The sequence below is a fragment of the Wasmannia auropunctata genome, unplaced genomic scaffold, assembly GCF_000956235.1.
Source record: "Wasmannia auropunctata unplaced genomic scaffold, wasmannia.A_1.0 LD335903.1, whole genome shotgun sequence".
In the NCBI taxonomy this organism is placed as follows: domain Eukaryota; kingdom Metazoa; phylum Arthropoda; class Insecta; order Hymenoptera; family Formicidae; genus Wasmannia; species Wasmannia auropunctata.
The window spans coordinates 1410106-1435227 of NW_012026987.1; the positions used below are offsets into that span (position 1 = coordinate 1410106).

At 43.8% G+C, this 25122-nt stretch overlaps 8 protein-coding genes across 12 annotated transcripts in view; 4 read left to right on the plus strand and 4 right to left on the minus strand.

The window, feature by feature from the left end:
- The first annotated feature begins 98 nt into the window (after positions 1–98).
- On the plus strand, positions 99–4259 carry LOC105455326 (modifier of mdg4-like). 3 transcript variants are annotated; one of them, XM_011698565.1, is made up of 6 exons: positions 100–555; positions 797–984; positions 1202–1378; positions 1507–1996; positions 2674–2733; positions 3517–4259. In XM_011698565.1, exons 2-6 carry the CDS (start codon positions 802–804, stop codon positions 3966–3968), a joined length of 1362 nt encoding a protein of 453 aa, XP_011696867.1. In that variant the 5' UTR covers positions 100–555; positions 797–801; the 3' UTR covers positions 3969–4259. The 3 variants fall into 3 exon arrangements, with proteins under 3 accessions (XP_011696869.1, XP_011696867.1, XP_011696868.1); XM_011698567.1 differs by lacking the exon at positions 2674–2733 and having other exon boundaries at positions 99–555; XM_011698566.1 differs by lacking the exon at positions 100–555 and having other exon boundaries at positions 562–984.
- A 991-nt stretch (positions 4260–5250) lies between these two features.
- On the plus strand, positions 5251–7024 carry LOC105455329. 2 transcript variants are annotated; one of them, XM_011698572.1, is made up of 5 exons: positions 5251–5557; positions 5684–5940; positions 6037–6190; positions 6275–6355; positions 6678–7024. In XM_011698572.1, exons 2-5 carry the CDS (start codon positions 5865–5867, stop codon positions 6727–6729), a joined length of 363 nt encoding a protein of 120 aa, XP_011696874.1. In that variant the 5' UTR covers positions 5251–5557; positions 5684–5864; the 3' UTR covers positions 6730–7024. The 2 variants fall into 2 exon arrangements, with proteins under 2 accessions (XP_011696874.1, XP_011696875.1); XM_011698573.1 differs by having other exon boundaries at positions 6825–6900.
- A 142-nt stretch (positions 7025–7166) lies between these two features.
- On the minus strand, positions 7167–10397 carry LOC105455328 (proton-coupled amino acid transporter 3). 2 transcript variants are annotated; one of them, XM_011698570.1, is made up of 9 exons: positions 10221–10397; positions 9613–9733; positions 9384–9496; positions 9031–9163; positions 8821–8955; positions 8563–8672; positions 8124–8330; positions 7721–8039; positions 7167–7571 (listed from the first exon to the last, which is right to left on the minus strand). In XM_011698570.1, the coding sequence occupies exons 1-9, from the start codon at positions 10369–10371 to the stop codon at positions 7181–7183; spliced, it is 1680 nt and encodes a 559-aa protein (XP_011696872.1). In that variant the 5' UTR covers positions 10372–10397; the 3' UTR covers positions 7167–7180. The 2 variants fall into 2 exon arrangements, with proteins under 2 accessions (XP_011696872.1, XP_011696871.1); XM_011698569.1 differs by lacking the exon at positions 10221–10397 and having other exon boundaries at positions 7167–7583; positions 7745–8039; positions 9613–9767.
- LOC105455327 (DNA-directed RNA polymerase II subunit RPB1) lies at positions 9859–19478 on the minus strand. Its single transcript, XM_011698568.1, has 7 exons — positions 19274–19478; positions 18011–18280; positions 14147–17677; positions 13636–14024; positions 13406–13524; positions 12998–13189; positions 9859–12888 (listed from the first exon to the last, which is right to left on the minus strand). Exons 1-7 carry the CDS (start codon positions 19349–19351, stop codon positions 11747–11749), a joined length of 5721 nt encoding a protein of 1906 aa, XP_011696870.1. The 5' UTR covers positions 19352–19478; the 3' UTR covers positions 9859–11746.
- A 654-nt stretch (positions 19479–20132) lies between these two features.
- On the plus strand, positions 20133–21715 carry LOC105455332 (ER lumen protein-retaining receptor). Its single transcript, XM_011698576.1, has 3 exons — positions 20133–20400; positions 20578–20767; positions 20858–21715. Exons 1-3 carry the CDS (start codon positions 20310–20312, stop codon positions 21213–21215), a joined length of 639 nt encoding a protein of 212 aa, XP_011696878.1. The 5' UTR covers positions 20133–20309; the 3' UTR covers positions 21216–21715.
- On the minus strand, positions 21636–22980 carry LOC105455331 (DNA polymerase subunit gamma-2, mitochondrial). The gene is made up of 2 exons (XM_011698575.1): positions 22356–22980; positions 21636–22242 (listed from the first exon to the last, which is right to left on the minus strand). The coding sequence occupies exons 1-2, from the start codon at positions 22905–22907 to the stop codon at positions 21802–21804; spliced, it is 993 nt and encodes a 330-aa protein (XP_011696877.1). The 5' UTR covers positions 22908–22980; the 3' UTR covers positions 21636–21801.
- LOC105455330 (glutamyl-tRNA(Gln) amidotransferase subunit C, mitochondrial) lies at positions 22924–23424 on the minus strand. Its single transcript, XM_011698574.1, has one exon. It carries the CDS (start codon positions 23422–23424, stop codon positions 22924–22926), a length of 501 nt encoding a protein of 166 aa, XP_011696876.1.
- A 2-nt stretch (positions 23425–23426) lies between these two features.
- LOC105455490 (probable ATP-dependent RNA helicase kurz) overlaps positions 23427–25122 on the plus strand; it is a 6559-nt gene continuing 4863 nt past the window's right edge. The window contains exons 1-3 of the mRNA XM_011698858.1: positions 23427–24328; positions 24495–24674; positions 24752–25036. Coding sequence (XP_011697160.1) covers positions 24251–24328; positions 24495–24674; positions 24752–25036 — 543 coding nt within the window. The 5' untranslated portion in view covers positions 23427–24250. The remainder of the gene's footprint in view (positions 24329–24494; positions 24675–24751; positions 25037–25122) is intronic.

Genomic DNA, 25122 nt, shown 5'->3' on the forward strand with positions numbered 1-25122 from the left:
ATATATATATTATATATATATATATAGTGTATTATTACTCATATAACAAATATACAAAATATATACATAAAATGTAATATAAATACATACATGTATAGGTAGCATATATACATATACATATATCTCCACCGCATTGTTGTTGATTGCGGCGCCATTGCGCGAGATTGCACGCGTCGCCATCTCGAAGCGCAACGGAGATCGCATGATTTATGGCGCACCGCTTTTGTAATTTACTTACGCATATCGAAGTGACTCAAGCCTCCCGCGCGCGACACTGCCGTCTCGATTGTATTTTTGCATTCGCATTTCGCAGCTATTACGAGACCTCGGGGAAGAGCGAGTGCCCAGTGCTCGGACAATCGGTCGGATCTAGGAGCTTCGAAGTTGAAGTTTAACTCGTGTTTTCCTTGCGATATAATAAACGGCCCGAGACGAGGTGTTGCTGAGAGCGGCGTCGAAAATCTTATCAGCCTCGTCTTCGTCGGGGAGGTTCTCGTTACAGGTTAACTCGCCTCTCCCCCTCCCCCCTCGCTTGTAAACACGGAATTGTCGAAGGTAAAGAAACGCGCTTGACGCAAGGAAATCCGGCGATACCGAGACACTGGACTGTAAATACTACGTTTACTTTTAAACGATACAAGTGTGGCGTGCACACACAGTTCGTTTACTAGCAATCGTAATGACAGTGCCATTGTAGCTGTAGAAATGTCCTGATGCAGCATCTGCGAATCGTCTGAGCACTAGCTGAACGTCCTCTTTGTTTTTCTACCGAGTATACGGGATGTCTTTCACGTAGGCACAATGTCTGACGAACAATTCTCCTTGGTGTGGAACAGCTTCCCAAGGAACCTGTCCTCGGGCTTGTACACCCTGCTGACAGACGAGCATCTCGTGGACGTCACGCTGGCCGCCGAAGGTCAAATCCTGCGAGCCCACAAGCTGATACTGTCAGTCTGCAGCACGTACTTCCGAGAGCTCTTTAAGGTATATTATTTTGAGCGAAGGGACTGTAACTGTCAAAGCCCCATTAAGCGTCGTCTACAATGAGACTTGAGATTTAAGAAAAATGACCAATCCATAATCGATTTTTCTTTTGACTAAGAGATGAATAATCGACTATGATTAGTCAATTTTCTTAAGTTTTAAGTCTTAAGTCTCATTGCAGACGCCGTATTAATCTGGTGGTTTGTTGTATACACAGGGAAACTCGTGCAAGCATCCCATTGTCATACTGAAAGATGTCAATTATCGAGATTTGTCGGCTATGCTGCATTTCATGTATCAAGGAGAGGTCAATATCAAGCAGGAGGATATTGCCAGTTTTCTGAAAGTTGCAGAGGCTCTACAAATAAAAGGACTGACCACAGAATCAGAAGAGGTTTGTTGCACGGTCAGAAGTATCTTTGTAAGAATACCGAGTGCCTCAGGAAAATGCAGTCTCTGTAAATATATAAAAATATATTGAAAATCTGCAGTGCCCTCACAGAACTGACTTCCCTGTTGCAGAAATTCAAAGAAACTTTTGGGAAAAATGACGAGGACTTCGAGGATCGTGGTTTCTATGAAGTGGAGAGGGACAGATGCGAGCCTGGCGCTACGGACGAAAGCGTCTCGACGTTCGGCAGGCTGACGCACATCGTGAAGGAGCAGTCGACGACGAGGCAAGGCACCTCGACGGAGGACGTCTCGATGAGAGAAGAGTCGTTCACCGAGCAAACGTCAACCGTCACCGAGCCTTGCCAGTGGCAAAGTTGCACGGAGGCCGACTACAGTGCACCGGACGCGCGGACGGCGTTCAGCGAGAGAAGCAGAAGCACGGAGGTGCCGTGCGACGTGGAGGAACAGCCGTTGGACTGCACGTCCGACGTGAGTCAGCCGCAGTTGTCGGCCAAGCACGAGCCGCTGGATTATACGGTGGACACGGATGGAGATACGGGATACAGATACGCGGCGGAAAATGTACTCTATCCCGGCAACGAGAACGCGCCGAAACAAGGTAGTGATCCTCCTCCCCGCCGTCCCGTCGGCATCTCGTGTACTTTAAAGACAACGCTAACGGTAGAACGAATGACGTCGTCGGAACGTCATCCGGAGCTGAAACGCCCTTCGGCAAAGAGAAACGTATGCTGTACCACCAGCAGTATCGACGCGCCCCAAAGGTTTGGACGCACTCAAGTGTTGCCACACACACGGATAGATGTGTACTTTTTTGTACTTTATTGAGGCTCATTATATCACTTGTTTGACGCAAGCTCTTAAGCACTTTTTTTTACGTACTGTTTAATAATTAACCCCCGGTATTTCGAGCGTGGAAAATTCGTGGCTCTCATTGTCATCCCTCCGACGAGCGACTCTCTCTCTCTCTTTCTCTCTCTCTCTCTTTCTAAAAATTTCTAACGCATTATGATTCAAGCAAGGAATATGGCCGTTGTAATCGCACATTGCAAATCGCAAATTCGTTCGTTAAAACCGCAACGCCGGGGGTTAAAAGTCTCAGTTTAAAAGTCTTCTCTGATCAGCGCAATATCACGTTTGCATGTTTCACGCGAATGGGTGTTTCAAATCCGAGCAAGCGATGTTCCTCCGAGTTATATTACTCCGCAGTAAATTCACCACAGGCACCTTCATCTCCGTCGGCCATGAATGTCTAGAGAAAGCGATGTTATCTTACAGATTTCGCGCCAGACACGCAGTTAGTTCCCTACAATCAGAATTCACAAACTCAGCCGTTCGGTACGTTTTACACACTTCTGCCGCATTTCGCTTGTTCACGTTTTCCGCAACTCTGTTCAGCAGCATGATTCAAGAGGGAACCAATTTGCAAGATTTTTTTTTTGTAGAATGAATGTAGGTCATGTAGGAGGATAATACGACTAGTTTTATATCTCAATACTTGTTAATTGGTTCTACGTTAACAATATTCTTTCTTTTTTTTTACAAAACTGCATTTTTATGATAATAAAATGACTTGTAACTTATCTTTTTAGATGCTATCGATAACGATTCGAATTGTATAATGAATGAAGTAATTTGTCGGAAAATACAAATTGCATCATTTACATTTTTCATATCTCTTATCGATCTTTAGATATAAATATATGTCATTCTTTTATATTTACATAATTTTTTTTTACTGATTGTCTTAGGAAATTGCATCTCTGCTGTGCACACTGCTTATAAATATATTTGATTGATGCAAAAGATTTGTCGCTTTGTCTCAAGTTCTGTATTAAATAAAATTAGAGAACTGGAGTCCTTTGAAGGTATCTCCCTAGATGAAAAAATATATATACTAAAGTCCGTAACTTGTTTCTCGTTTTACTGAAATTGCGATTTTTATTTTACTTACCAGATATACAAGCCTTTTGCACTAATCTAATACTTCTCTCACTCTCTCTTACATTTATGTATCTTCTATCTAACAATCTAACACGTTTTCTCCTTTCGTAATTCTTTGATAACTTCATTGAATCAAATGCATCCGTAATATTTCTTTCATTATTTCTTCCTTGGTAGGTTTGAGCGACACGGTGACTTATCCAAGTGACTTGCCGTACGAGCAAACGACAAACTCCTCCAGTAATAAGGGACGGCGTACCGTCAAGGGTATACCCGGCAGCAGCTTGCCGTTGGAGACGACGCTACGCGTCGTCTCGCAACTGGGCCCGACGTTGCGCATAGAGCACGGCAAGGTGATACGCATGTACGCTTGCCCGTGGTGCCTGCGCCAGTTCACGCGCAAGGAGAACCTCAAGCTCCACGTCCGCTACATACACGGCCCGCTCGAAAGTCTCACGTGTAAGCTTTGTGGCAATAAATATAAGAACAGTAACAGTCTGCGTGTACACTCCTACCTCTATCACAACGCCAAGCGGGATAAGGGCAGCAAGTCGTTGACGGCCGGCGACGACGGTGTCAGTATCGACGGCGACGGCGGTACCGTCGACAGCGGCGGTGACGGCGTGTGAACGCACGGTCATCTTGCGAAGTTTTTTTCTTTTTTTTTTTCTTTTTTTTTTCTTTGACGAGCCCGCCGAAAAAGGGCAACGAGGATTAAAGTATGTTTGTGTGCGCGCGCGCGTGTGTGTGTGTGTGTAACGAGATAAAAACGGAGTGCGACGTATGCCGCGACTGAAATTGTTATATTTATACCTGCGCACCATGCTATAACTCGCACAGTCTAGACATATAAGTACGACTATTTCTATACGATGCTAAATAAGCGAGAAGTTTATAGAAATAAAGCGCCTTATTGTACACGTTCTTGCTGAACTGTCTACCCGTTCCATCCATCCATCTGGTTTTCACCACTCCCGCGAACGCTTCTTCCGAAATTTATCGTCATTCCCATGATATGAGCGAATATACGAGAATATAACGAGTGCTTCGCCTGTACAACGGCGTCTACAATGAGACTTAAGATTTGAGATTTCAGAAAATTGACCAATAGTCAGTCGATTATTTATCTCATGTAAGAAGAAAAATCGATTGTGATTGGTCAATTTCCTTAAATCTTAAGTCTTAAGTCTCATTGTAGACGCCGCTTTACCAGCATTGCGTTGCAAATATGGTCATGTGGAAATGAATATGTAGAAAAATTCAAAAGTCGTACAGCTTGCGCGTCTGGCAGTTTTTTTTTATTCTATATTCTTGTTTTTTCATAAAAAATATTTTAAAATATATGTCCATTTTAAAAACATAAATGAATTAAGTCAAATACAGCAATTTCAATATTATGTATTACAAAAAATCCATCGACGTATTGTCAGAAAGCGACAGTTTATTTTATCGCAATACGTGTAATTCGAAATTTATTGAAGATTAGTACTATTTTTGAAGTGGAATGAAGTTGGAATTATTGGACACGAAGAGTTAATCGAACTAAATTGTATATAACTTAATGTAAAAATAAAATTCGTACAATATTTTAGATATCTATATATATACACACTTCTATCTGTAATTATATATATACATATTTATATATCATATAAATTATATATTAAATACATATATATAGTGCATTAATTATACATATATATATATATATATGCATATATATAATTAGATATTTATACATTTGTGTGTGTGCGTGCGTGCGTGTGTGTGTGTATACACATATATAAAGATAGTCGAATGTTACAGTATAATATTTTCTCAACATATTGAGAATATGATATTATTTATCGATTTCTACGATATTTTTGTAAATATGCTACGCTAATAATAAAATTATAAATATCACAAATGGGATAACTTAAATAATTAATTAAAATTAAAAATTACATGAAATACGCGACGTATCCAACAAGTGTGAAAACATGAAATATTTTAAAATTTGCCATAGGGTGCGTGCTCCCCGAACGCATCTCAACTGACGACCACCAAAGCGCCATGAATTGTCATTGGTCAAAGTACACGTGTCACACAGCATGCTTTCCACGTGCATCTACATACGTCTCTTGGCAGGCTGCTAGTCTACTGTGTGAACCTGTGTTTTAGAGCAATCTTCAAGTTTTTTTTAACATTTTAAACCGCCAAAAGAGCTAATTATTTTGTATATTATATATGTTTATATTTGTTTTCAATATTTGTTTTTGTCCTTCGCCAGCTATCATCTATTACACGTATATAATTTATTAGTGTAACCGACTAACATATCTTTCGCTTTCGTCGGTTTTAGTCACCATCCAGGCAGCGATTTTTGACATTGCTCGTCGGAGATTTTTTAAGTTTCCACGGAAAGCGAAGCATAGTATTGGAATGAAGAACAAAAGACACGCCTGGATGGAAGCAAATAAATTGGCGCAAGTAGATTATATATGGTGATCAAACAAATTTAGTAAAGTCACAAGAAATTAAAGATGTCTATTGACGAAAAAGTAAAACATAAATTAAAGTTTTACATCGTACAAGAACGCCAACGGAAAAAACAGCAAGGTTTGCAATTTTATTTGATTTTGTGATTTGTGTGTCTCCCTTGTATGTAGTTTTACTTCGAAACACAAGTTTAAGAGAAAAACGCCAATTTTGTAGAAATGCAGCGTGAATTAGAGAAAGAAATTTGCCATTTGCAAAGAACGATTTGCGAATTACAGAATAAGAGAGAGCTGTTAATCTTCGATTTCAAGAAGTTAATGGACGAGGAAGTGGCGATTGCAAGGCAACGCTATATGGAGCAAACGATATGGTTCGTACATCGATTAAATTTTCATTGTGCAAAAAATAACAAATTAAACAGTCACAAAAGTGCAATGAGACCTTGACTTTTCAGTACTTGCTCGGAAAGCAGCACGGACGGCACAATGACGGAAGAAGAATGCGTGGTAGTAAGAGTCACCAATGCATCACATATGTGAGTATAAAGAAATATAAAGAACTTTTATATTTTAATTTTTAACCGTATATATTCTATTACCCTAGCTATCTTATTTGAATCTTGCGTTTTTAATGTGATTAATTATTAATATCTTCAGTTTCTTAAAAATTTTCGAAAGCAGCTTATCCTAAGATAGCTTATCATTATCAACTGTTATTAATTCATTAAACGCTATTGACTGAGCATTAAAAAAAAAGAATAGTACAGTTGAAATTTTCAAAGAGCGACGTTTCGTAATTTAATGCTAATGCATATGTTTAGGTATCTCTCTTAACTTTTATTTTATTTGTTAATTAAGGACACGAAAACGGAAAAGATTACTTCCAGTTATTCTTTCAAATGACTGCTGATTACTGTAACTCTGTACCCGCCACTTTTTATTGCGTCAATGCTTTCTCCTACGTTGACATATGGATTATGCGTGCATCTCATGGACTTATTTTAGATTTTCAAAAGATTGAATAAGAAGAGAAGTTCTAGTGATCTATTATTCGTTCAAGAAGACTTTACAAGGTTTCAAATAGAGACACATGAACAAGATAGAATTAAAGTACATTATAGTGTGAGGAAGATGTGCCATGAGATTAGTTATACTATCCATGGATAGGTATATAAAAAAAAGAATTGTGATTTTTAGATTAAAATGAAATATATAAGAAATATATTAAATTGCAGCGTAACGCTCGACACTTTATTTACACTCGCAAGATATCCAATCCTGACATATTCAAAATTATCGCGTTTTTTCGCACTCGATAAATGCAAATGTTACGATAGGCGAAATCGAATTGTACGAAGGTTTTAGCCCGCGGTAGCGTTAACGATGCACGGCGGCGTAAAACGCACGTAACGTATGGTATTCCAAATGTTGACATACGTCGAGGACAGCGTGATTGCTATACCGATCGTTACTATGAAGTAGCCGAAGTAATTGATCGTCCTTTCCAGATTCCATAATTTTCTCCTCTTCGCAACCGTTTCCGCGACCTCTTCTCGCCGATCACCCGCAGACGTCCTGACTCGATTTCTGGTTGGCTCCGCGGCGTCGATGAGAAGCGGCTGGTCCTCCCGACGAGTGCTAGTCATTGGAATTTGAGTGACCTCGTCCTTGCGTTCGCCCTCGTAACAATCGAGTTCGCTCGAATGTGAATTTGTCTCGTCATCCAAATCGTCGAAATAGAGATACGTGTAGCTGTTAAAAATTCAGTATTGAAGCACTAAATGCAAGTTGAATGAATTTAAGATGCTTTAGAAAAATGAGTTTTTCAATTTAGACATACAGACTTAACTGATAAAAAGGGGTGTATTTAGATATATATCTAAACGCCCATTATTCGATACCTGCAAGGATTATTCGTGGCACTCAGGAAACCGTAGTAAATTGAACGGGAATGAGCTCCAGGATCCATCAAGCGCTGTTCTTCGCCGTTCAATCTTTTGCGAGAACCTGAATAAATCCGTTCCTCGGCTACGTGACTCGACTGCTTCTTCAAAGCTAATGCTCGAGTGTATATCAGAGGCGGCAGAACAAATACCAATGATCCGGTTAACGATCCGCCGATTAAAGTCATGATGATGTCGAATCGCGATATCGTTTCGCCTACAACCACGCTGAGAAAAACCACCGCCGATCGCATGGCGCATCGTTTCCATCCGAAAGCTGATTCAACATAACGTAAGTTAATTGTGGTTTTTTAGCTAAACCGACTTCACTTGTTGTAAATGAATAAAAATAATTCTCTACTTCTTTGCACGCTCCACTGATCCTCCAGATGTTGAAAGAGCGCCGAGTAGCCAATCACGCTGGAGAAGCACAGTTGAAGAGCGGCTAACAGGATAGCGATGTTCGCAACCGATCCGGATGGCACAGCTTCCAGAATATTGGCAGTCGTATTGCCGCCGTATTTCCACACGGCTAGGCAAGCGGTAACGATGAACAGCGATCCGCTTACTGTTATAAAAAGCATATTAATGTTCACTGGCGATTAATTACACGAAAAAAAAAAATAGAATTTGCTTTGGACCATAAAAAACTATTTTAATATTGAGGAAATAAATGTGAGATTATTTAAACGAAGTGAAAACTTAAGAAATAGAAGAAAAATATTTTAAATTAATTGTGAGGCTCTCCCTGAATTAATAAATAGAGATAAAATGCAAGAAGTGATTATTTTCGCTCCTACCCATAAAAGAAAAGAAGACAGCTTTATCGATGTCTCGAGGACGACGCATGTCAACCTGTATCGTCATTAGAGTAGGATGCACGTCGAACTGAAAGGCTAGCATACCGTACCTGAGAATTCATTCAAGTAATTATTATTAATTAGTAAATTATCGGACCAATTAATTTGACGGATTAGATTTAATTTTATGATTGTACTTTGACTGTAAAAAACGCTCATCCTAAACGCGTATTTGTGTGATACAGAAGCTGCGTGTACCCGGAAATAAATTTATCCCACGTCGGCGAAGTGGCAATTGGGGCGACGTCAGATGTTCGATCATCAGCTATAATACTCCACCAAGTTAACACCGCCGTTAAAGTAACTGTTATACTAGAACACGTTGCGACCCATCTGTAATAAATTCGATAAAATAGCACTTGGCCCCGAGATATACGAGTTATAGTAATGAAAAGCAGTTCATCTCACTTCATATCCCGCGGACTGCCCAGCCACATTAACGGACAAAGTAAAAGGCCGACTATTAGCAGCCAGTAACAGAAAGAGAGATCGAAACGCTGTCCCGATATCTTGAGCCCGAACAGGTGCAAATTCTGCGAAGCTGGAAAATCATTTTGCGTTTAACAAAAAACTATTATATAGAATGTATCGTAACACATCCGTTAAAACAAGAGTTCGAAAAAAAAAGAGATATAAAGAAAATATTCTTCTTTGTATCCATTTAACATATTAGCGATGTCAAGTGCAGAGAACAAATTTTATTCTGAAAATTTTTAGGAAGAAAAATTGTTTTTTGTGCACAAATATGCGTTTTTACCTACCGACTAACAAATTAGGAATGCCACAACCAAAAACCGTTAAGTCTAAAAGCAAAGTGACAATGGATCGTGCGCGCTGACCCATCGTCAATTCCGTCACAGCGGCGAGAGGATAGCTGCAATTTTAAACATATATTTAGAATTTTTAAACGTTCTTATTGAAAAATATTAAGGCATCTAACAGAAAGATATCTTGGACTTTTTAACTTTAGTTTGACCAATTTGAAAGTACCGATTTTTTCGTGAAATCTGTGGATCCAGAGTAGTCGCGATGATCCATGATCTCCCCAGCAGAATCGCCGTGTAAATTTGCAAACCAAAGACAACGAGCACCAAAGGGATTCCGTACAATCCTAATAAATACATATATATTTTTTCTAATCTTCTTGATGTGTTTATATATAATTTTTTAATTTCAAGAATTATATTGTGATCTATCAACGCAAATAGAATATAGGGAATATTAACAAGTGAATAATTTATGCAGGCGCTTTTATTGATAGATTAACACAGGAATCAATCACTATTATTATTACCATACTGATACTTTTTATTAATTAAAATTAACTTATCGTTATATATAATGTCATTACAAATATACAATCGTTGCAAAAACTGTCGCGGTCAATCAAGCCTCTCTTTTGTTTCGTACACGGAGCTTCTCATACAAATCCCTTTTATAAAACTTTGACAAGTAATTTTAATTCATAGTTGGGGGGAAAAATAACAGATTTGTCAAGGTGTTTGGTTTTTTCTTTTGCAAAATATTCCATTGTAGCCGCCTATAATATATCAGAAACTTTTTTTATCTTGATTAAAAAATTTACAGCGAGATCTCACCGCACTGGACAATCGATCGTGGTAGCGCGATTATCGGGAACACGCCGAAAATATCGACGATGCACAGAGTTGCGAAGAGCAACGATAGCCCCGAATTCCCGGACATGCTGCTTGCTCGCGATGCCGCGGTACTGGGGCGCACGATGTTCATCGTGGCAAGTATCTGGACCGGTTTTCACCGCGGTGCGCACCGTACCGCAGCACCGAGGTAACCCGATACCGATATCGAACACCAGTAACTTGCCCTGGACGGGAGAACTGCGAGGAAGACCTACAATGTATATGACTTGTATTTAGCAAGCTGTCGCAGACTATACGATAGAACGAACTCTCAAGACGCTACGCTTTGTTTCGACTAGCATACAGTGGTCGCCGTTCTTGATGCCGCGACCATTTATTTTAAAAGCGATTTGTAATAAAATTTTGTTAAATTATATCAAATGTATATCTCTACGTCTGATATCTCCTCCACATTTCCGCGTGTATTTGATTCAATTTAGACCACTTTTTAGATGATTCGTGTCTTTATTATATTGATATACGAAATGCTTTGAGTTATTGTCAGTGAATAATTCCTTTTTACATATATCCCTTTGGTTGATTCATTTGTGAGGAATATTAATTAATTGATATACTCCAATCGAGTTGAAATGATCGTTGTTGCACAAGAGAAATAAAACGTTAATAACGGACGATACGGATAATACAGTTAATACAATCGAGATAATACAGCAAAAGTTTCGATTTTCACTTTCGCATTCGTTTAATAAAATCACAGGTCTCCGTATCTATTCAACAGACTAAATATCAACGAAATGCAGAGTCTTGAACATACGATATCGTGCAGCTTGCTAAATGTAGAAGATCAATTGTATCTCTACGAGAATAGTAGTCGTAATGATAGCATAGTCGCAATAAAGACGCATATACAAATGATCTCCCTGAATTTTTTTTAGACATTTCTCGCATCGGTAGTCTCCCTGAATTTTTACGTATTTCCCGCAACAATACAGCTCTCGTTCAGTTCATTGGATTTTATCGATTGCTGACTTACAAAATTCCCTGGTCCCTAAAATATTCTTACTTACAACTCGCTTATAACACAGTAATTAATACACTCGCTTACAGCACACCCAGATCTCTCAGATAACATATACTTCACTCTGGTCATTACATATGTCACAACCTTCCTGGTACGAGTGGCGAAAGCGCATCGTGATCTGCGCCCTGTATAGCAATTGTAATTAACAGCCGAGAAATCATCGACTATACATTTTTAATTGATAAATAATTTGTATTTTTGTTCATTTTTCTTATTTTCTCTTAATTGCTCTTGAATTTTTATTTATATGATTTTCTAAGTACCAAATAGGTCATAAGAAATATCTTAACAAACATGTACGTAAAGTTTATTTGCAGCTATGTGCAATCACGATAATTACAATCGGTCGGACTTATACAATTAACTTATTTAAAATAAGTATCTAAAGTATGTAATAATTTATGAAAAAATCTTAAAAAAGAAATTATTCATCCGTCTCGTAGGCGGGTGACGCCGGCGAGTACGTGGGACTCGTGGGCGAGTATCCCGGTACGGGCGGCGAGTACGTCGGACTCGTCGGAGAATAACTCGGGCTTGTAGGCGTGTAGGTAGGGCTTGTGGGCGAATATTTGGTGCTCGACGGCGAGTACTGCGGACTTGTGGGCGAGTACGTCGGACTGGTGGGCGAATAGTTCGGGCTGCTAGGTGAATACCGAGTGCTGCCGGACGCGGTGTGCTGCGGCGAGCTCGGCGAGTACGACGGGCTTGTAGGCGAATACGTCGGGCTGGTCGGCGAGTACGTGGGACTCGCAGGCGTGTATTGCGGCGATGTGCCGGCGAACGACGGCGAAGTTGGGGAATAGCTCGGGCTCGTCGGCGAATATTTGGGGCTGCTCGGGGAATAGCTCGGGCTCGCGGGCGAGTATTGCGGCGAGCTCGGCGAGTAGCTGGGCGAGGTGGGCGAGTACGAGGGCGAGGCAGGTGTGTAGTTAGGCGAGCTTGGTGAGTAGCTCGGGCTCGTAGGCGAGTAACTCGGGCTCGTAGGCGAATAGCTTGGACTCGTGGGCGAGTAACTTGGACTTGTCGGGGAATAACTCGGAGAGGTTGGCGAGTAACTCGGTGAGGTGGGCGAGTAACTCGGCGAAGTCGGCGAATAGCTCGGCGACGTGGGCGAATAGCTCGGGCTGGTCGGCGAATAGCTTGGCGACGTAGGTGAGTAACTCGGGCTCGTCGGCGAATAACTCGGAGACGTGGGTGAGTAACTCGGGCTCGTTGGCGAATAACTCGGGGACGTTGGCGAGTAACTCGGACTCGTCGGCGAGTAGCTTGGCGACGTCGGTGAATAATTTGGACTGGTCGGCGAATACGTCGGACTCGTGGGCGAATAGTTCGGACTCGACGGTGTCATGCTTGGTGACGTGGGCAAATACGCCGGTGACGTCGGAGAGTAACTGGGCGATGCTGCACCAGCCGGTGACATTGGGAACGGGCTCATACTCGGGCCCGGACTACCGGGACTTCCTGGTTGTGGTGAATAAGCCGAGTACGCTGGTGATAAGCCTGACGCGTCCGACGCCCCCGATGGCGAGAAGCATGCACCACCTGGCGTCATACCACTGCTTAAGGCTGTAAAACAAAAGAGAATAAGCGTTAATATTGTTTGATGCACATCACGCAAAAATTAAATTTTTTTTTTTTTTATAGGTTTGTCTTGAAATTACTATGCGAGACTTACCTGGCGACATGCTTGACGCACCATAACCAGGAGTAGCTCCCATCCAAGGAGTCATCTGAGGACTCATGCTAGATATGCCAGTTACGCTGCCGAAGAACATTCCTGCCGTTCCCATCATACCTGCGCCGACTGCCATGGGGATTTCGATGCCAGATTTACATTTCTCCGCGTCCAACAATAGATCGAAACATCCTAAACACACGCATAATAAAATCATTAATATTTATCACTATTATATATGGCAAATAATAGTTATCTTAAATTTCTGCTGATCATAAGTTCAATCTGCAAGTTCTAATATTTTCCTTACATATTTTCTTTACAAGACAGATTTGGGAGTAGAAATTCAAATACAATTTGCATAACAATATTTTTTGTACTGTAAAAGAACTGTATATCGCGCGTTACCTGTTCCAATTCGGGGAAGTTGTCCCATTATAATATTCTCGGATACTCCTCTCATTGGATCTACCTCTGCGTGAGACGCGGCATCCAGCAACACGTCAACAGTTTCTTCGAAGGAGCATCTAAACAAATTCGGTTTCTTATTAATTTTCAATCAATTTTATCGTCTGTCATTGCGGAATATATATCCATCTTTCAAAGATCCCGAAGAAAGGCAAAGCTTGTTCACTGACCTCATCAAAGCACCGGTGTCTTGTCTATTGATTCCATGACGTGTTATCGCCATGAGATGACCCTTCGCCGTCATGACGTCGCAAAGTAAAGCGAGATGTCGGTAGTTGACGTAAAGGCCGTAGAACTGCAATACCGCGTTCATCTCCTTTTCTACCGACTTCCGCACGGCTTCGATGCCGAGCACTTGAAATATCTCGCAAATGTCATTGCTGAACGTCCGCACGGGATCGACGTCTCTCTCGCTCAACACCTTCATCAGGCTCGTTCCGTCGGTTTCCAGGAGCCACTCCGCGATGGCCTTGAATTCGCCGGTTTCCGTGATAACAATGCGTTTCTTGGAATCCGTTTGTGGTAGATGCATGTAAACCTTCCCGATAGCTTCAATACCCTGAAATATTCAATGGAAAAAAAATGTAAAATTTTATATAATTACATTAAGCTAATTGACAACAAACAGATACGGAAAATTAATGCAATTGTAAGCGATTTTTTTTTCACATTGCAACGCACCTGTAAAGTCATATCGCTAAGCATGTTCGCTTCGATGCATCGAAGGAACATATCGTCCTCCATCTTATCCACGGTCTCCTCATCCGTGTCCTGGAACTTGTTATCGTCGCTGTTCATTATTCTAATGCGCAGCACCAACTTCTCGGCATTGTCGTCATTGAATATGCAGTTGAGATCGTCGCCGAAGCCGGCGTTGATCTTCTCCGCGATCTGTTCCATCGTCAGCTTCTTGTCGGTCATTCGTTTCCTGTCCAACTCGATTCGCAGCAGCCACGGCGATATCTTCGTGGGATCGAAGTCGGGCATCTCGTAGTAAACGTTGACGAACTCCTGATCTTCCGCGATCACCGTGTTCTGCGGATCCGGATCGTAGTATATCGCCGTGTTGGCCGTCACCTTCTTCAACGTCGTGTGCTCCAGTCGGCAGAGCACGTTCTTCGCCTTCTCGGCGTCACGCGCGGCCGCGCCCGTCAGGAACACCGTGAGCGACGGCGCCTTCGGTTTCTTGCTGATGTTGATAATTTCCTTCAATCTCGGCACACCGAGGGTTACGTTTTTCGATGATACACCAGCGAAGTGGAAGGTGTTCAGGGTCATCTGAGTGGCGGGCTCGCCGAGAGACTGCGCCGCCAGTGCGCCGACCATCTCGCCGGGCGACACCTGTGCCTGCTGGAATCTCGTCTCGATTTCTCCGATCAGCCACTCGAACGCTTCGCTGGACAGTCTGAACTCTTCGGAGACGCACTTGGTGCACAGAGTCGACCTTACCAAACACTGGAACAGCAACGTCGCGTTCTCGTTCGCCTGTTTGCTCAGTCTGTCATCCCCGGCGACGATAATACACTTCTCCAGAAGATTCTTCACGCCCTGAATGACTCTCATGGGACTGAGATCGGTCGGCGCTCGCTTGTTGATGTGGAATATCTTCTGCACGTTCCAAATCATCCTCTGCAGATTACAGGGCAGCACTACCTTGGATTCGCCGCTCGGGAAGATCTCCCGGAGTACAGCGCGATCCCTGTTCAACTGTTCCCACTCTCTTTCCAGCTCGGATATCACCTCTCCGGAGCCCATCATCTCCCGGACGATGTCCTCGTTGAATATACGCCGCAGGTATCGCTCGTTGGTCGGGTCGAACTTGAATTTCTTCTCGAAGGCCTTGTTGCTCACCTTGATCGTTGGTAGATTCTGAAATTCGACGGTCTCGCCGCAGAGACCGTCCTCTCCGTAACGCAGCTGAATCAACTGACCGACGGAATTACGCACGGTGCCGTCGTAGTGCACCATCACCGATTCCATAGCCTTTATCAAACGACGCTGTATGTAACCGGTCTCGGCCGTCTTCACGGCGGTATCGATGAGACCTTCACGACCGCCCATCGCGTGGAAGTAGAACTCCGAGGGCGTGAGACCGGCAAGATACGAATTCTCGACGAAGCCGCGAGACTCGGGTCCGTAGTCATCCTTGATAAAATGCGGCAGGGTTCTCTTGCGGAAACCGAAAGGTATCCGCTTACCCTCAACGTTCTGCTGGCCTACACAAGCGATAACCTGAGAGATGTTGATGTTGGAACCCTTCGAGCCTGATACCACCATGGCCTTCAAATTATTGTATTCAGTCAAGGATTTCTTGGCAGAGCCTCCGGTCTTGTCTCTTGCATCGTTTAGTATCCTGTTCACTTGATTCTCGAAAGTCTGACGAAGCGTATTACCAGGCGTAGGCTCGAGTTCCATGTTGTGTGCCTTCTGGATCACCTCTATCACGTCCTCTTTCGCTTTCTTGATCGCCTTCTGAATCTCCAAGTAGGTCTGCGGATCGGCAATAGTGTCGCCAATACCAATCGAATGACCCTCCAGTAACAGCCAATTGTTGATGACGGTCTGGATATTGCCGTAGAAGCGTCCGCACACTTCGTGGCCCAGCTCGAGCATGCAGATGTGAAGCAACGAACCAGCGGAGGTACCCAGGGTCTTCTTGCAGAGAATACCCATCACAAGCTCTCCGTGCTCCACCATTACCTTGGTGTCACCCGGCGAGATCCACTTGTACGGACCGTCGTCCTCCTCGTCGGGGTGCGTGCTGTGCGTCCGTATCATGTTCACGTTACCCGGTATGATGAGGGAGAACAGCTGCTTGCCGGTCCACAGTGGTTTCGGTTTCAGGATACACGGCTGCGGCATCTTGCCGTCCCAGCTGGGCAGGAACATAAGCAGATTCATCATTTGCTCCTTCTCGATGAACACGTCGCGCTTGGTCATCTTCCTGACGGCCGTCAGTGTGTCCTGCACAATACCCATAACCGGCTTGTTCGCCTGCGGGGTAATGATCTGTCGCGGTGTCACGTGAATGTTCTCGACCTCCGCGCGGGTCTCCATGGATTGCGGAACGTGCAAATTCATCTCGTCGCCGTCGAAGTCGGCGTTGTAGGGCGACGTGCAGCTCAGATTCATACGGAACGTGCTCCACGGGAGCACCTTGACGCGATGGCCCATCATACTCATCTTGTGCAGCGTGGGTTGACGATTGAAGATCACGAGATCGCCGTCGCGGATGTGTCGCTCGACCCGGTAGCCGCATTGCAGATGCAGATCCGAGGACTTGGGATGGAAGCGCAGGTCGATCCTCTCGCCGTTGTCGCGGACTATGTACTTCGCACCGGGATACTGCGAATTGCCGCGCCTGACCAGCACCTGCATCTTGTCGATGTTGAACGGCGTGACGATCTCGGGGAATGTCAAATTTTGCGCTATGCTGCGCGGTACGCCCACTTGATCGATGCGCAGATTGGGATCCGGGGTGATGACGGTACGCGCGGAGAAGTCCACGCGTTTACCCATCAGGTTTCCACGAATCCTGCCCTCCTTTCCCTTCAGCCGGGCCTTGATCGCCTTGAGGGGCTTGCCCGACTTCTGCATCGCCCGGGGCATACCGGGCATGTCGTTGTCGACAAGCGTCGCCACGTGAAACTGCAGCATCTTTATGTTCTCAGAGATCACGTGTGCCGCCGCGCCGGACTGTTCATTTCGTAGCAACTCGTTGTTCGATTTGATTATGTCCGCCAGTTTGTGCGTCAGATCGTCCTGATTCTTGGCTGAACCGTACATGATGACCGCAGGTCTGACGGACAACGGCGGCACTGGCAGCACGGTGACTATCATCCAATCCGGTCGGGCAAATTTCGGGTCCATGCCCAAGATGAAAGACTCCTCGTCCTTAATGTGCTTCAAGATTTCCCAGGCCCTCTCGGCCGAGAGAATTATCTTCTTCTCTTGCGAATCTTCGTTCACGTGCTTCCACTCTGCAGTGACGTCCAAGCCGGATCGTCGGAGATTAGGCTGGTATCTGCCGCAACCACCGTGACCTGGTTTTCTGTCCATCTGCGGCTGAGCCTCCGCGTTCTCCTTGTTGATATCCATTTCGTCTCCACCTTCGCAGATATTCTTGCTTTTGCATAGATCATAAACAAATGCGAGTCGCTTCCGCGGCTGTCCCTTCGTCTTCATAACGATTTCTTTGATTTTTGGATTATGCTGAGAACAAGAGAAAACAGAATTAGTACTCTGAGAAATTCTTTTATCTTTCTTTGATATCACTTAAAAATAATACACGTCTAGAGATAATCTAGTTATCATCAATCTTTTTCAGACTTTATCAGACTTCCAATTATATTATTATTTTATAATCTGTATATTTAAAAATCATTTTTAAATGTCATAATTTTAAGTCTCTAATCAATTAGATTTTTAGAAAAATATAGAATGTAAATATTATTCACATTCTATTGAATTAAAAAAATTAAATGCAATTTCTGAATTTTATGAAAATAACATTTAACACATTTTGATATAATAATAAATACTTACTGGATTGACAAGTAGTTTGGAACAGTAAAAACACACGCATCTCAATATTTTTATAGTTTTGGTAATGAATCCCACGTGGAACACTGGTTTTGCTAGATCTATATGACCGAAATGGCCAGGGCATTCTGTCATGTTGCCGGCACAGGTTTGACACCTGGAATTCCTGTCGATGACACCCTGCCTCGGGTCCATGAGACCGCCCAGCTTAGGGCGGCCGCCCTCCATCGTTTCTGGAAATCGTATGCCGCCATCGGTGACTGACATACGACGCTACGCAAAACGTAACATCTCATATTTTAGAGAAATAGAAATTTAAATTTAATCTAGACATATACAAGAGATCTCACCTTTTTAATAGTTTAGTAATTTTTTAATAGTCATCAAACAGATCAACACACACATTTTAACTATTATATATTATACACAAAAAAATAAGATCAATATTATCTTCTTCATATTCTATTATCTTTGTAAGTAAATTATTTTGCATACATATTTATGTTCAAAATAATGTGTGCTTGGAATATCAGAGCAATAAATAATTTGAGAAAGCCTAATATGCAAAATATAAGTACTTCGAGAATTTTTGACATACAGCTTTCTTATAACAACACACGAATATGTGTAGTAATTAAATACACATGTTAGATATAAATAAAATTATGTTTGTCATTTACATTCGCAATTTCGTCCCTGATATTCTCTCCAAAATTTCACGATTTTCAATACTTCTCAATAATTAATTTTACAAAAGAACGATGTTGAAACTATTACTTTTTTATTAAAAAATGACTTCTATGTGGCTATGTTTTTTGCTGGAAAACTCCCATAATCGACATACAGGACGTTTTTCAGCAAGCTAAATGACAGCGTAACAGGGAATTATTTCGTTCTTATTGTTTATCAATGTTAAATAAGAATGAAATAATTCACTATATTATGCTGTGTCAACTGTATCTCTTGCAGGAAAATTTCCATGGGCACCAATACTACATCGACATTTCGCATACACTTTTATTCTCGATTTTCACAAATCGGACATCGCGGGATAAGACCGAGCGGTTGCGAACGCAATATCTACAGGAGGCATTTTGGCGGGGAAGCTGTCGGGAAAGCTACATCTGCACATCCCCGATCTCGCGAGAGATCGTCGTGTGTGTGGCAGTTGCGCGAGGTTGCGCCATGATACTCGGGGACACGAACGCCGCTTCCCGCGTAATTCGGTGTCGCGAGCATCCGCGAGTTGTCACGCAGCCTACTTACTATCTCGTCGGGCGAGAGAATGCCAAATTGGACGCGTTTCACCGTCCGCAGAGGCGCTTTCGAGTCGGATGTCGCCATTTTGCTTCGATTCACAGAAGCTGGCCCGAACGCCTTCCAACCATTTCCAACGCCTACTGCGTCGTGATCTTCCCGACCCGACGTCCCTCTACCGGAAGAAATACGTTGATCCCCACCACCGTCGCTCGGTCACGGGGCGAGTCTGACGCAGATGCGACGCGCGCGACCGAAGAAGGCGATCTCGACCGCTCGGGACGAAGTGGTACGTGATTGGTCAATATAATCAAACTTTAATTAATTTAAATGAAGTTAGGCCAAACTAGCGAGCAATTTATAACAAAGATAACAGCGTTTACTAATCTTGTAATACAAAATTTAAGACGGACATTCCGAATATGGACCATCTTAAATTTTGTATTACAAGATTAATTAATAAACGTTGTCGTCTTCGTTATAAATTGCTCGTCATAGTTTGGCCTAATTTCATTGAAATTTTTTGATTGTTATTACATTAGAGGACGAGTTTGACTTTTATATTGTTAAACTTTAATTAATCGACGAATAGAAAATTAATGCAAAATTTCTGACAACGTGATTCGTCGATCCTCGACGTTAATGCGTTAATTTCCCGCTCGACCGGCTCCGATAAATTATTAAAAATGGACAAGTTTTGTAGGGATTTGCTTGAAGATTCCCCTAGATTGACTCGAGAGTCTCTAGGATTCGCGAGTTCGCCCATCGGCAGAGCGGCAACGCAAGAAGATTAAGAAAAGGATTGCGCGACAAGCCTTGCGGCTCCCTCTCTAGATGTCTCTCGCTCTCCCCCGACGATCGCGGGGATGTCAACACCGGACTCCAGGAGTTTCTGCCTTCTGGGGGTCGGCCATCTGCTTTAGCCGCAGCCAGAGCCACGTCATATTTGTGTGCCGCCGTCGAGCGAGCTGCGCGAGCTGGCTCTCTAGAACTCCTTCCGCGGGTTTTTTTTTTTACCTAAAGTCACATCCCCGCGACCGCAGGCATGAATATATTCCGACTGCTGGGCGACCTGTCGCACCTTTTAGCCATTATCATACTACTCATCAAGATATGGAAGACACGGAGCTGCGCCGGTGAGTCGGAGTCGCCGCCTTGAATCGCGCCTCTCGCGGCACACGGCGATTGACGCGCGCGATTCACGCGTAATCCCGATGTTGTTTAACGACCGAGAGAAACCGGGGCCGGTGACGGCTTTCCGCACGTGTGACGCGGGTCGCTCACCGCTTTGACGCTTTGAACTGTGTTCGCAGGTATCAGCGGCAAGTCGCAGATCCTCTTCGCGACTGTTTACACCAGCCGTTACCTCGATCTGTTCACCACATTCATCTCGGCGTACAACACGTTTATGAAGATCATATTCATCGCCACGTCACTCGCCACCGTCTTCTTGATGTATGTCAAATTCAAAGCCACGTACGATCATAATCACGATACGTTCAGGTAAGAGGACTCTCGCCGTCAAGCTCGCGCCACGTCTTCCCCGCGCGATACAGATACTCGATGACGGACGGGACTTTCTCTCTGTTGCAGAATCGAGTTCCTGATCTTACCGGCGTTTGTACTAGCGCTACTCATCAATCACGAGTTCTCCTTCGTCGAGATTCTGTGGACGTTCAGCATTTATCTAGAGTCAGTGGCGATACTGCCGCAGTTGTTCCTGGTGTCGAAAACGGGCGAGGCGGAGAGCATCACCAGCCACTATCTGTTCGCGCTCGGCTCGTACAGGGGCCTGTACGTGCTGAACTGGATCTACCGCTACTACGCCGAGGATCACTACGACCTGATCGCCATAATCGCCGGATTTGTGCAAACAGTTCTCTATTGTGACTTTTTCTACCTCTACATTACCAAAGTACTCAAGGGCAAGAAGCTACAATTACCTGCTTAGCTTCAATCGAGGATGTTCATTCTCTTGTTTCGGAGAGATGTTCAACCGGCCTCGGTGGCATCGCCAATTCGAGATAAATTCAGGCAATCCTGGGAGAGGCTAGCGGAGAGCGTACACGTGATGCAACGTTACGTTTTTTACCGCTGAAACATGAATTGTCTGGGCAGCAAATCCCCTTTCCAAGCACACACTTTTCTTCCTTCCTTCCGTCGTCCCAATCGTACCGATGCCATGTGCTGCGTCTCCTTTCCAGGACGAGAAAGTTTTAAGTTTGCCTCTATTATTTCTTTGCGTACTTCATACTCCGAGGGAATGTACATTATACAAAAGTCACAAGACCGAGATGTAGCTATGTATATTTATCTTCAAATTCAGAAATCCAGCAGCAAAGTAGGGATTAAAAAAAAAAGAAGAGGAGAAAACGTAGAACCAGAATTTTCATTTATATTTACAGTTTATATCGTTGTAACTGTCAGTAATAAATATAGTTAATAATTAAATATAAATGATATATAATAGCAATATATCTTGTGAACACTCGATCGAAAGATGGTCCGGGCGCGCGGTTACTCGGCAAGAGAGAAATTCAAGAAGAACGCAAACTAATATACTTTACCAAGTCGGTAATGTGAACTGCCTCGCTAAGGGTCGTCGAGCGGTTTTTTACGTGTACAATGCCATTCTTAAGACTAGTCTTATCCACCGACACGACGTACGGTATCAGGCACATTTCTACGATTTGTTCTGTACGTTTCGTCAATATGGTAGGGATGCCTCTCGTCCTAAGCATATTGTTTAAGTATAGCACAAAGCGATTTAAGTCTTCTACTTCCGACTCCGTCATCTCATCCTCCGACCTCGCCACGTGGAACGTGATCTTGTACGGGGATAACTTAGGATGAATATACGCCCTCGTTGACTTGTCCAGCATGTGGCTGTCGCAGAGTAACGCCAGGCAGCCCCAATCCATGGAAGCGACATGCTCGACCATATGCACGTCCGTAGCGTTGTCTTTATTATTTTCGGTCTGTAAATAAATAGCCCATTTAAATAATTCTCTCTCAATCTGTCTCTCTCTCTCTTTCTCTATCTCTCATAATACTATCGGCTTATTATTCTCAATAAGAAAAAGCGTTATACCTGAGGATACAACTTGCGCACGCCGGGATAATGCGTGATCGTCTCCACGGTGACATTCCCAAAGGGGAACCGCGCCTCGATCTCCGTCACGTCGAGATTCCTCGTCTTCTTCGCCTCGGCGAGCACGAATCTCGAGGGGTGCTGGGCGAGCTTGCGCCACCACACTTTGCGCTCCCGCTGCATCCTGTGCAGCAGACCCTTCGCGTCCGACGCGTCGACGAACACGTTGATCCTGGCGGTTCTGTGGGACGGCACCTTACCGCCCGCCGTCTCGAGCAGGAGGGACTCGTTCCACGCGCTCTTGGACGTCGCGAGGGCGGCGAGGCCGAACGGCAGCACGTCGTCCATCGAGTTGCTCCGCAGCAGCTGCAACGCGTCCGGGATCGCGTCGCACGGGAACACGTTGTAGGACGGCATCGTGACGCAGTGCGAGAACCAGTGCTCCTCGAGATTACGCAGCAGCAGCCTGCCCTGCGGCCCGTACGCGAACGTCCGCTCGGACAGGCTGAGGAAGTGCGGACCGACCGCCCTCAGCACCGCCTCCAGACTCATCGTTCAAGATACAGCTTCAGCTCGGCCTCTCCTTGCTCGTCGCCAGCGGCGCGACGAAGTACTCCTCCTCCAGCACCGCGGCGTTCCTCAGTACCTCGCGCCGATCGACGTCCTGTCGCACCACGTCGTCCCGCAGCCGGATGCAGTCGTTCTCGAGGGTGCTGCACATCGGACGCACCGTCTCGTCGACGCGCGCCGCCCGCAGCCGCTCGGCGAACGCCACCGCCTCCTCCAGCACCCGCTTGCTCTGCTCGTACTCGAAGCCGACCAGCGCCAGCCTCTCGAGCCTCCTGATCGTCGCCTCGTCGATGGCCGGTCTTCTCTTGTCGCCGTTACTACTATTATTATGCTCTGGTTTTTGCTGTTGTTGTTGTTGAGGCTGTTGCTGCCTCGCGAGCTGCCTCGAAGAGCAGAACGTTCTGAAGGATGGAACAGCGTTACCTCGACGCGAAAAGGCAGCGACAACACCTTTGTCGAAGAGTCTGTACGCTGGTTTGATTCTTCGAGGCAAGTCCATCGCTCGACGACGATCTGCCGATCCGACTCGCCAATCGGATCCCGACACCTTCTGACCTTCTCCGGATTTAAGAGCCTCGAATTTCGATTCGTCCGAGATTTATGTTTATATTTGTTTTCCGGATACACTCTCTCTTTGTGCACGTAACCTCTCGTCTGTCTCTTTTCGTTTCAAGTGCACGTGCACGTATCTTCGCCTGTAGCTGTTTCTCGAACAGCTGATTGCAACCTTTTGTCTCTTCTCTTTTTCCTCCGCAACATCCAATCGTATATCTATCTCGAGCGCGGAAAGTGTAGCATAGTAGTGCAGCTGCAAAAGAGAGATCTTTAGAATTGAGCACGATTAGAATCCGATTGCGTTCGATCTTCGATCACCGGGAAACTCCGGGACGACGTGCGGCCGATCTCGATGAGCGAAAATAATATTATTTGTAATTAGCATCAATCATTCAATTATTACCAATTAACTGTGCGCTAATGACAGACATTAGACCGCCAATGTAAAAAAAATTATTTTCTATATTAATATAGAAAACAAGCAGAAATATACTTTTTCTAGCCAATTGTTAATTCAAATCTTTAACTTGAATCAGCGGCTTAATTCAATCGTATTATCGAGACAAGCCTAACTTAATCTGAGAAGCATCGCTCACCACGTTTCGTTCGTAGGAATCTAACCTAAAAACGTCTATTGTTCTTTTCATAGTGCCGAGCGATTATTTTAATTTTTCAAGTTTTGGTTTTCGAGATGAAGGAACGAGAGAGAGCCGAATGATTGTATTTTCATTAAAATCCGAAGTTAAAGTGAAGTAGTTCAGTCCTTAACAATGGGGAAAAAGGGAGGTTATAATTGGAAATCAAGAGCTGTCGCAAAGGTGGAAGTCGATAATTCCACCACTAAAGAGGTAAATATTTTGTTGATTATCTTCGTTTTGCTTTCTTGCGAAAAGAAAATTATTGTTTATGTAATATTGGTAATTTGTACGCTGTAATATTTCATTTTGTGAAATGTTTATTAAAGTCATTTGCTTGAAATATATATATTTGTCCATTAAATGCATTTGTCCTCAGATTGTCTTGGACATCCAACATCGCGCCGAGGACTATGACAATTGCAACGCACTTGTCTTGCCCACTGAAAAGAGAAAGACGAAAAACGTCGATAAGAAGATAACAACCACTCGATTGTTATCGAAGAAACGCAGAAAACAGCTGGAAAAAGTGGTAGAGCGAAAGAAGAAGAAGTTGCAGGTATCGTAATTTCATTCCATAATATAAACGTAACGTAAAATGTTCACTTAAATGTTCTAAACGCGATTATTTTGCAGAGAGCCGGGTTGTTAGAAGACCTGGCGAAGGTACAGGCGTCTCCTACGGAACTGCAACAGTACGTGAGTCTAACGTCCTTGCAGAACAAGGGCTTGAAGCGTCATTTTCGAGAACTTGAGATTCCTGTTAAAAAGTTAAAACGCAAATCAGACGATGAAGAGGAAGACGATTCGACAAAGACAACTGTAAACTCTATCAAAATGAGCAAGAAGAAAAGAGTAGCCGTTCTGAACAATGTAAAGCAAGACGAGGCCAAGCTTGATCCAAATATAGTTGGATTTGAAGTAAGTTTGAAGTAACAACCACAATACAAGCCACAATGAAAATTGGTAAAATTATTGTAGAAGAATCGAAAGATCGGAAGAGCACA

Coding starts and splice junctions, on each gene's coding strand:
- LOC105455332 (XM_011698576.1), top strand. CDS start 20,310: ATGAATATATTCCGACTGCTGGGCGACCTGTCGCACCTTTTAGCCATT. Junction 20,401..20,577: donor GAAGACACGGAGCTGCGCCG/GTGAGTCGGAGT, acceptor CTGTGTTCGCAG/GTATCAGCGGCAAGTCGCAG. Junction 20,768..20,857: donor CATAATCACGATACGTTCAG/GTAAGAGGACTC, acceptor TCTCTGTTGCAG/AATCGAGTTCCTGATCTTAC.
- LOC105455331 (XM_011698575.1), bottom strand. CDS start 22,907: ATGAGTCTGGAGGCGGTGCTGAGGGCGGTCGGTCCGCACTTCCTCAGC. Junction 22,243..22,355: donor TGCGCAAGTTGTATCCTCAG/GTATAACGCTTT, acceptor ATTTATTTACAG/ACCGAAAATAATAAAGACAA.
- LOC105455328 (XM_011698570.1), bottom strand. CDS start 10,371: ATGAACATCGTGCGCCCCAGTACCGCGGCATCGCGAGCAAGCAGCATG. Junction 9,734..10,220: donor ACGATCGATTGTCCAGTGCG/GTGAGATCTCGC, acceptor TGTATTTATTAG/GATTGTACGGAATCCCTTTG. Junction 8,673..8,820: donor TGGGATAAATTTATTTCCGG/GTACACGCAGCT, acceptor ATGAATTCTCAG/GTACGGTATGCTAGCCTTTC.
- LOC105455326 (XM_011698565.1), top strand. CDS start 802: ATGTCTGACGAACAATTCTCCTTGGTGTGGAACAGCTTCCCAAGGAAC. Junction 1,379..1,506: donor TGACCACAGAATCAGAAGAG/GTTTGTTGCACG, acceptor TCCCTGTTGCAG/AAATTCAAAGAAACTTTTGG. Junction 1,997..2,673: donor CGAGAACGCGCCGAAACAAG/GTAGTGATCCTC, acceptor GTTATCTTACAG/ATTTCGCGCCAGACACGCAG.
- LOC105455327 (XM_011698568.1), bottom strand. CDS start 19,351: ATGGCGACATCCGACTCGAAAGCGCCTCTGCGGACGGTGAAACGCGTC. Junction 18,281..19,273: donor TTCTCTCGCCCGACGAGATA/GTAAGTAGGCTG, acceptor CGTTTTGCGTAG/CGTCGTATGTCAGTCACCGA. Junction 17,678..18,010: donor CCAAACTACTTGTCAATCCA/GTAAGTATTTAT, acceptor TCTTGTTCTCAG/CATAATCCAAAAATCAAAGA.
- LOC105455329 (XM_011698572.1), top strand. CDS start 5,865: ATGTCTATTGACGAAAAAGTAAAACATAAATTAAAGTTTTACATCGTA. Junction 5,941..6,036: donor CCAACGGAAAAAACAGCAAG/GTTTGCAATTTT, acceptor CCAATTTTGTAG/AAATGCAGCGTGAATTAGAG. Junction 6,191..6,274: donor TATATGGAGCAAACGATATG/GTTCGTACATCG, acceptor TTGACTTTTCAG/TACTTGCTCGGAAAGCAGCA.
- LOC105455330 (XM_011698574.1), bottom strand. CDS start 23,424: ATGGACTTGCCTCGAAGAATCAAACCAGCGTACAGACTCTTCGACAAA.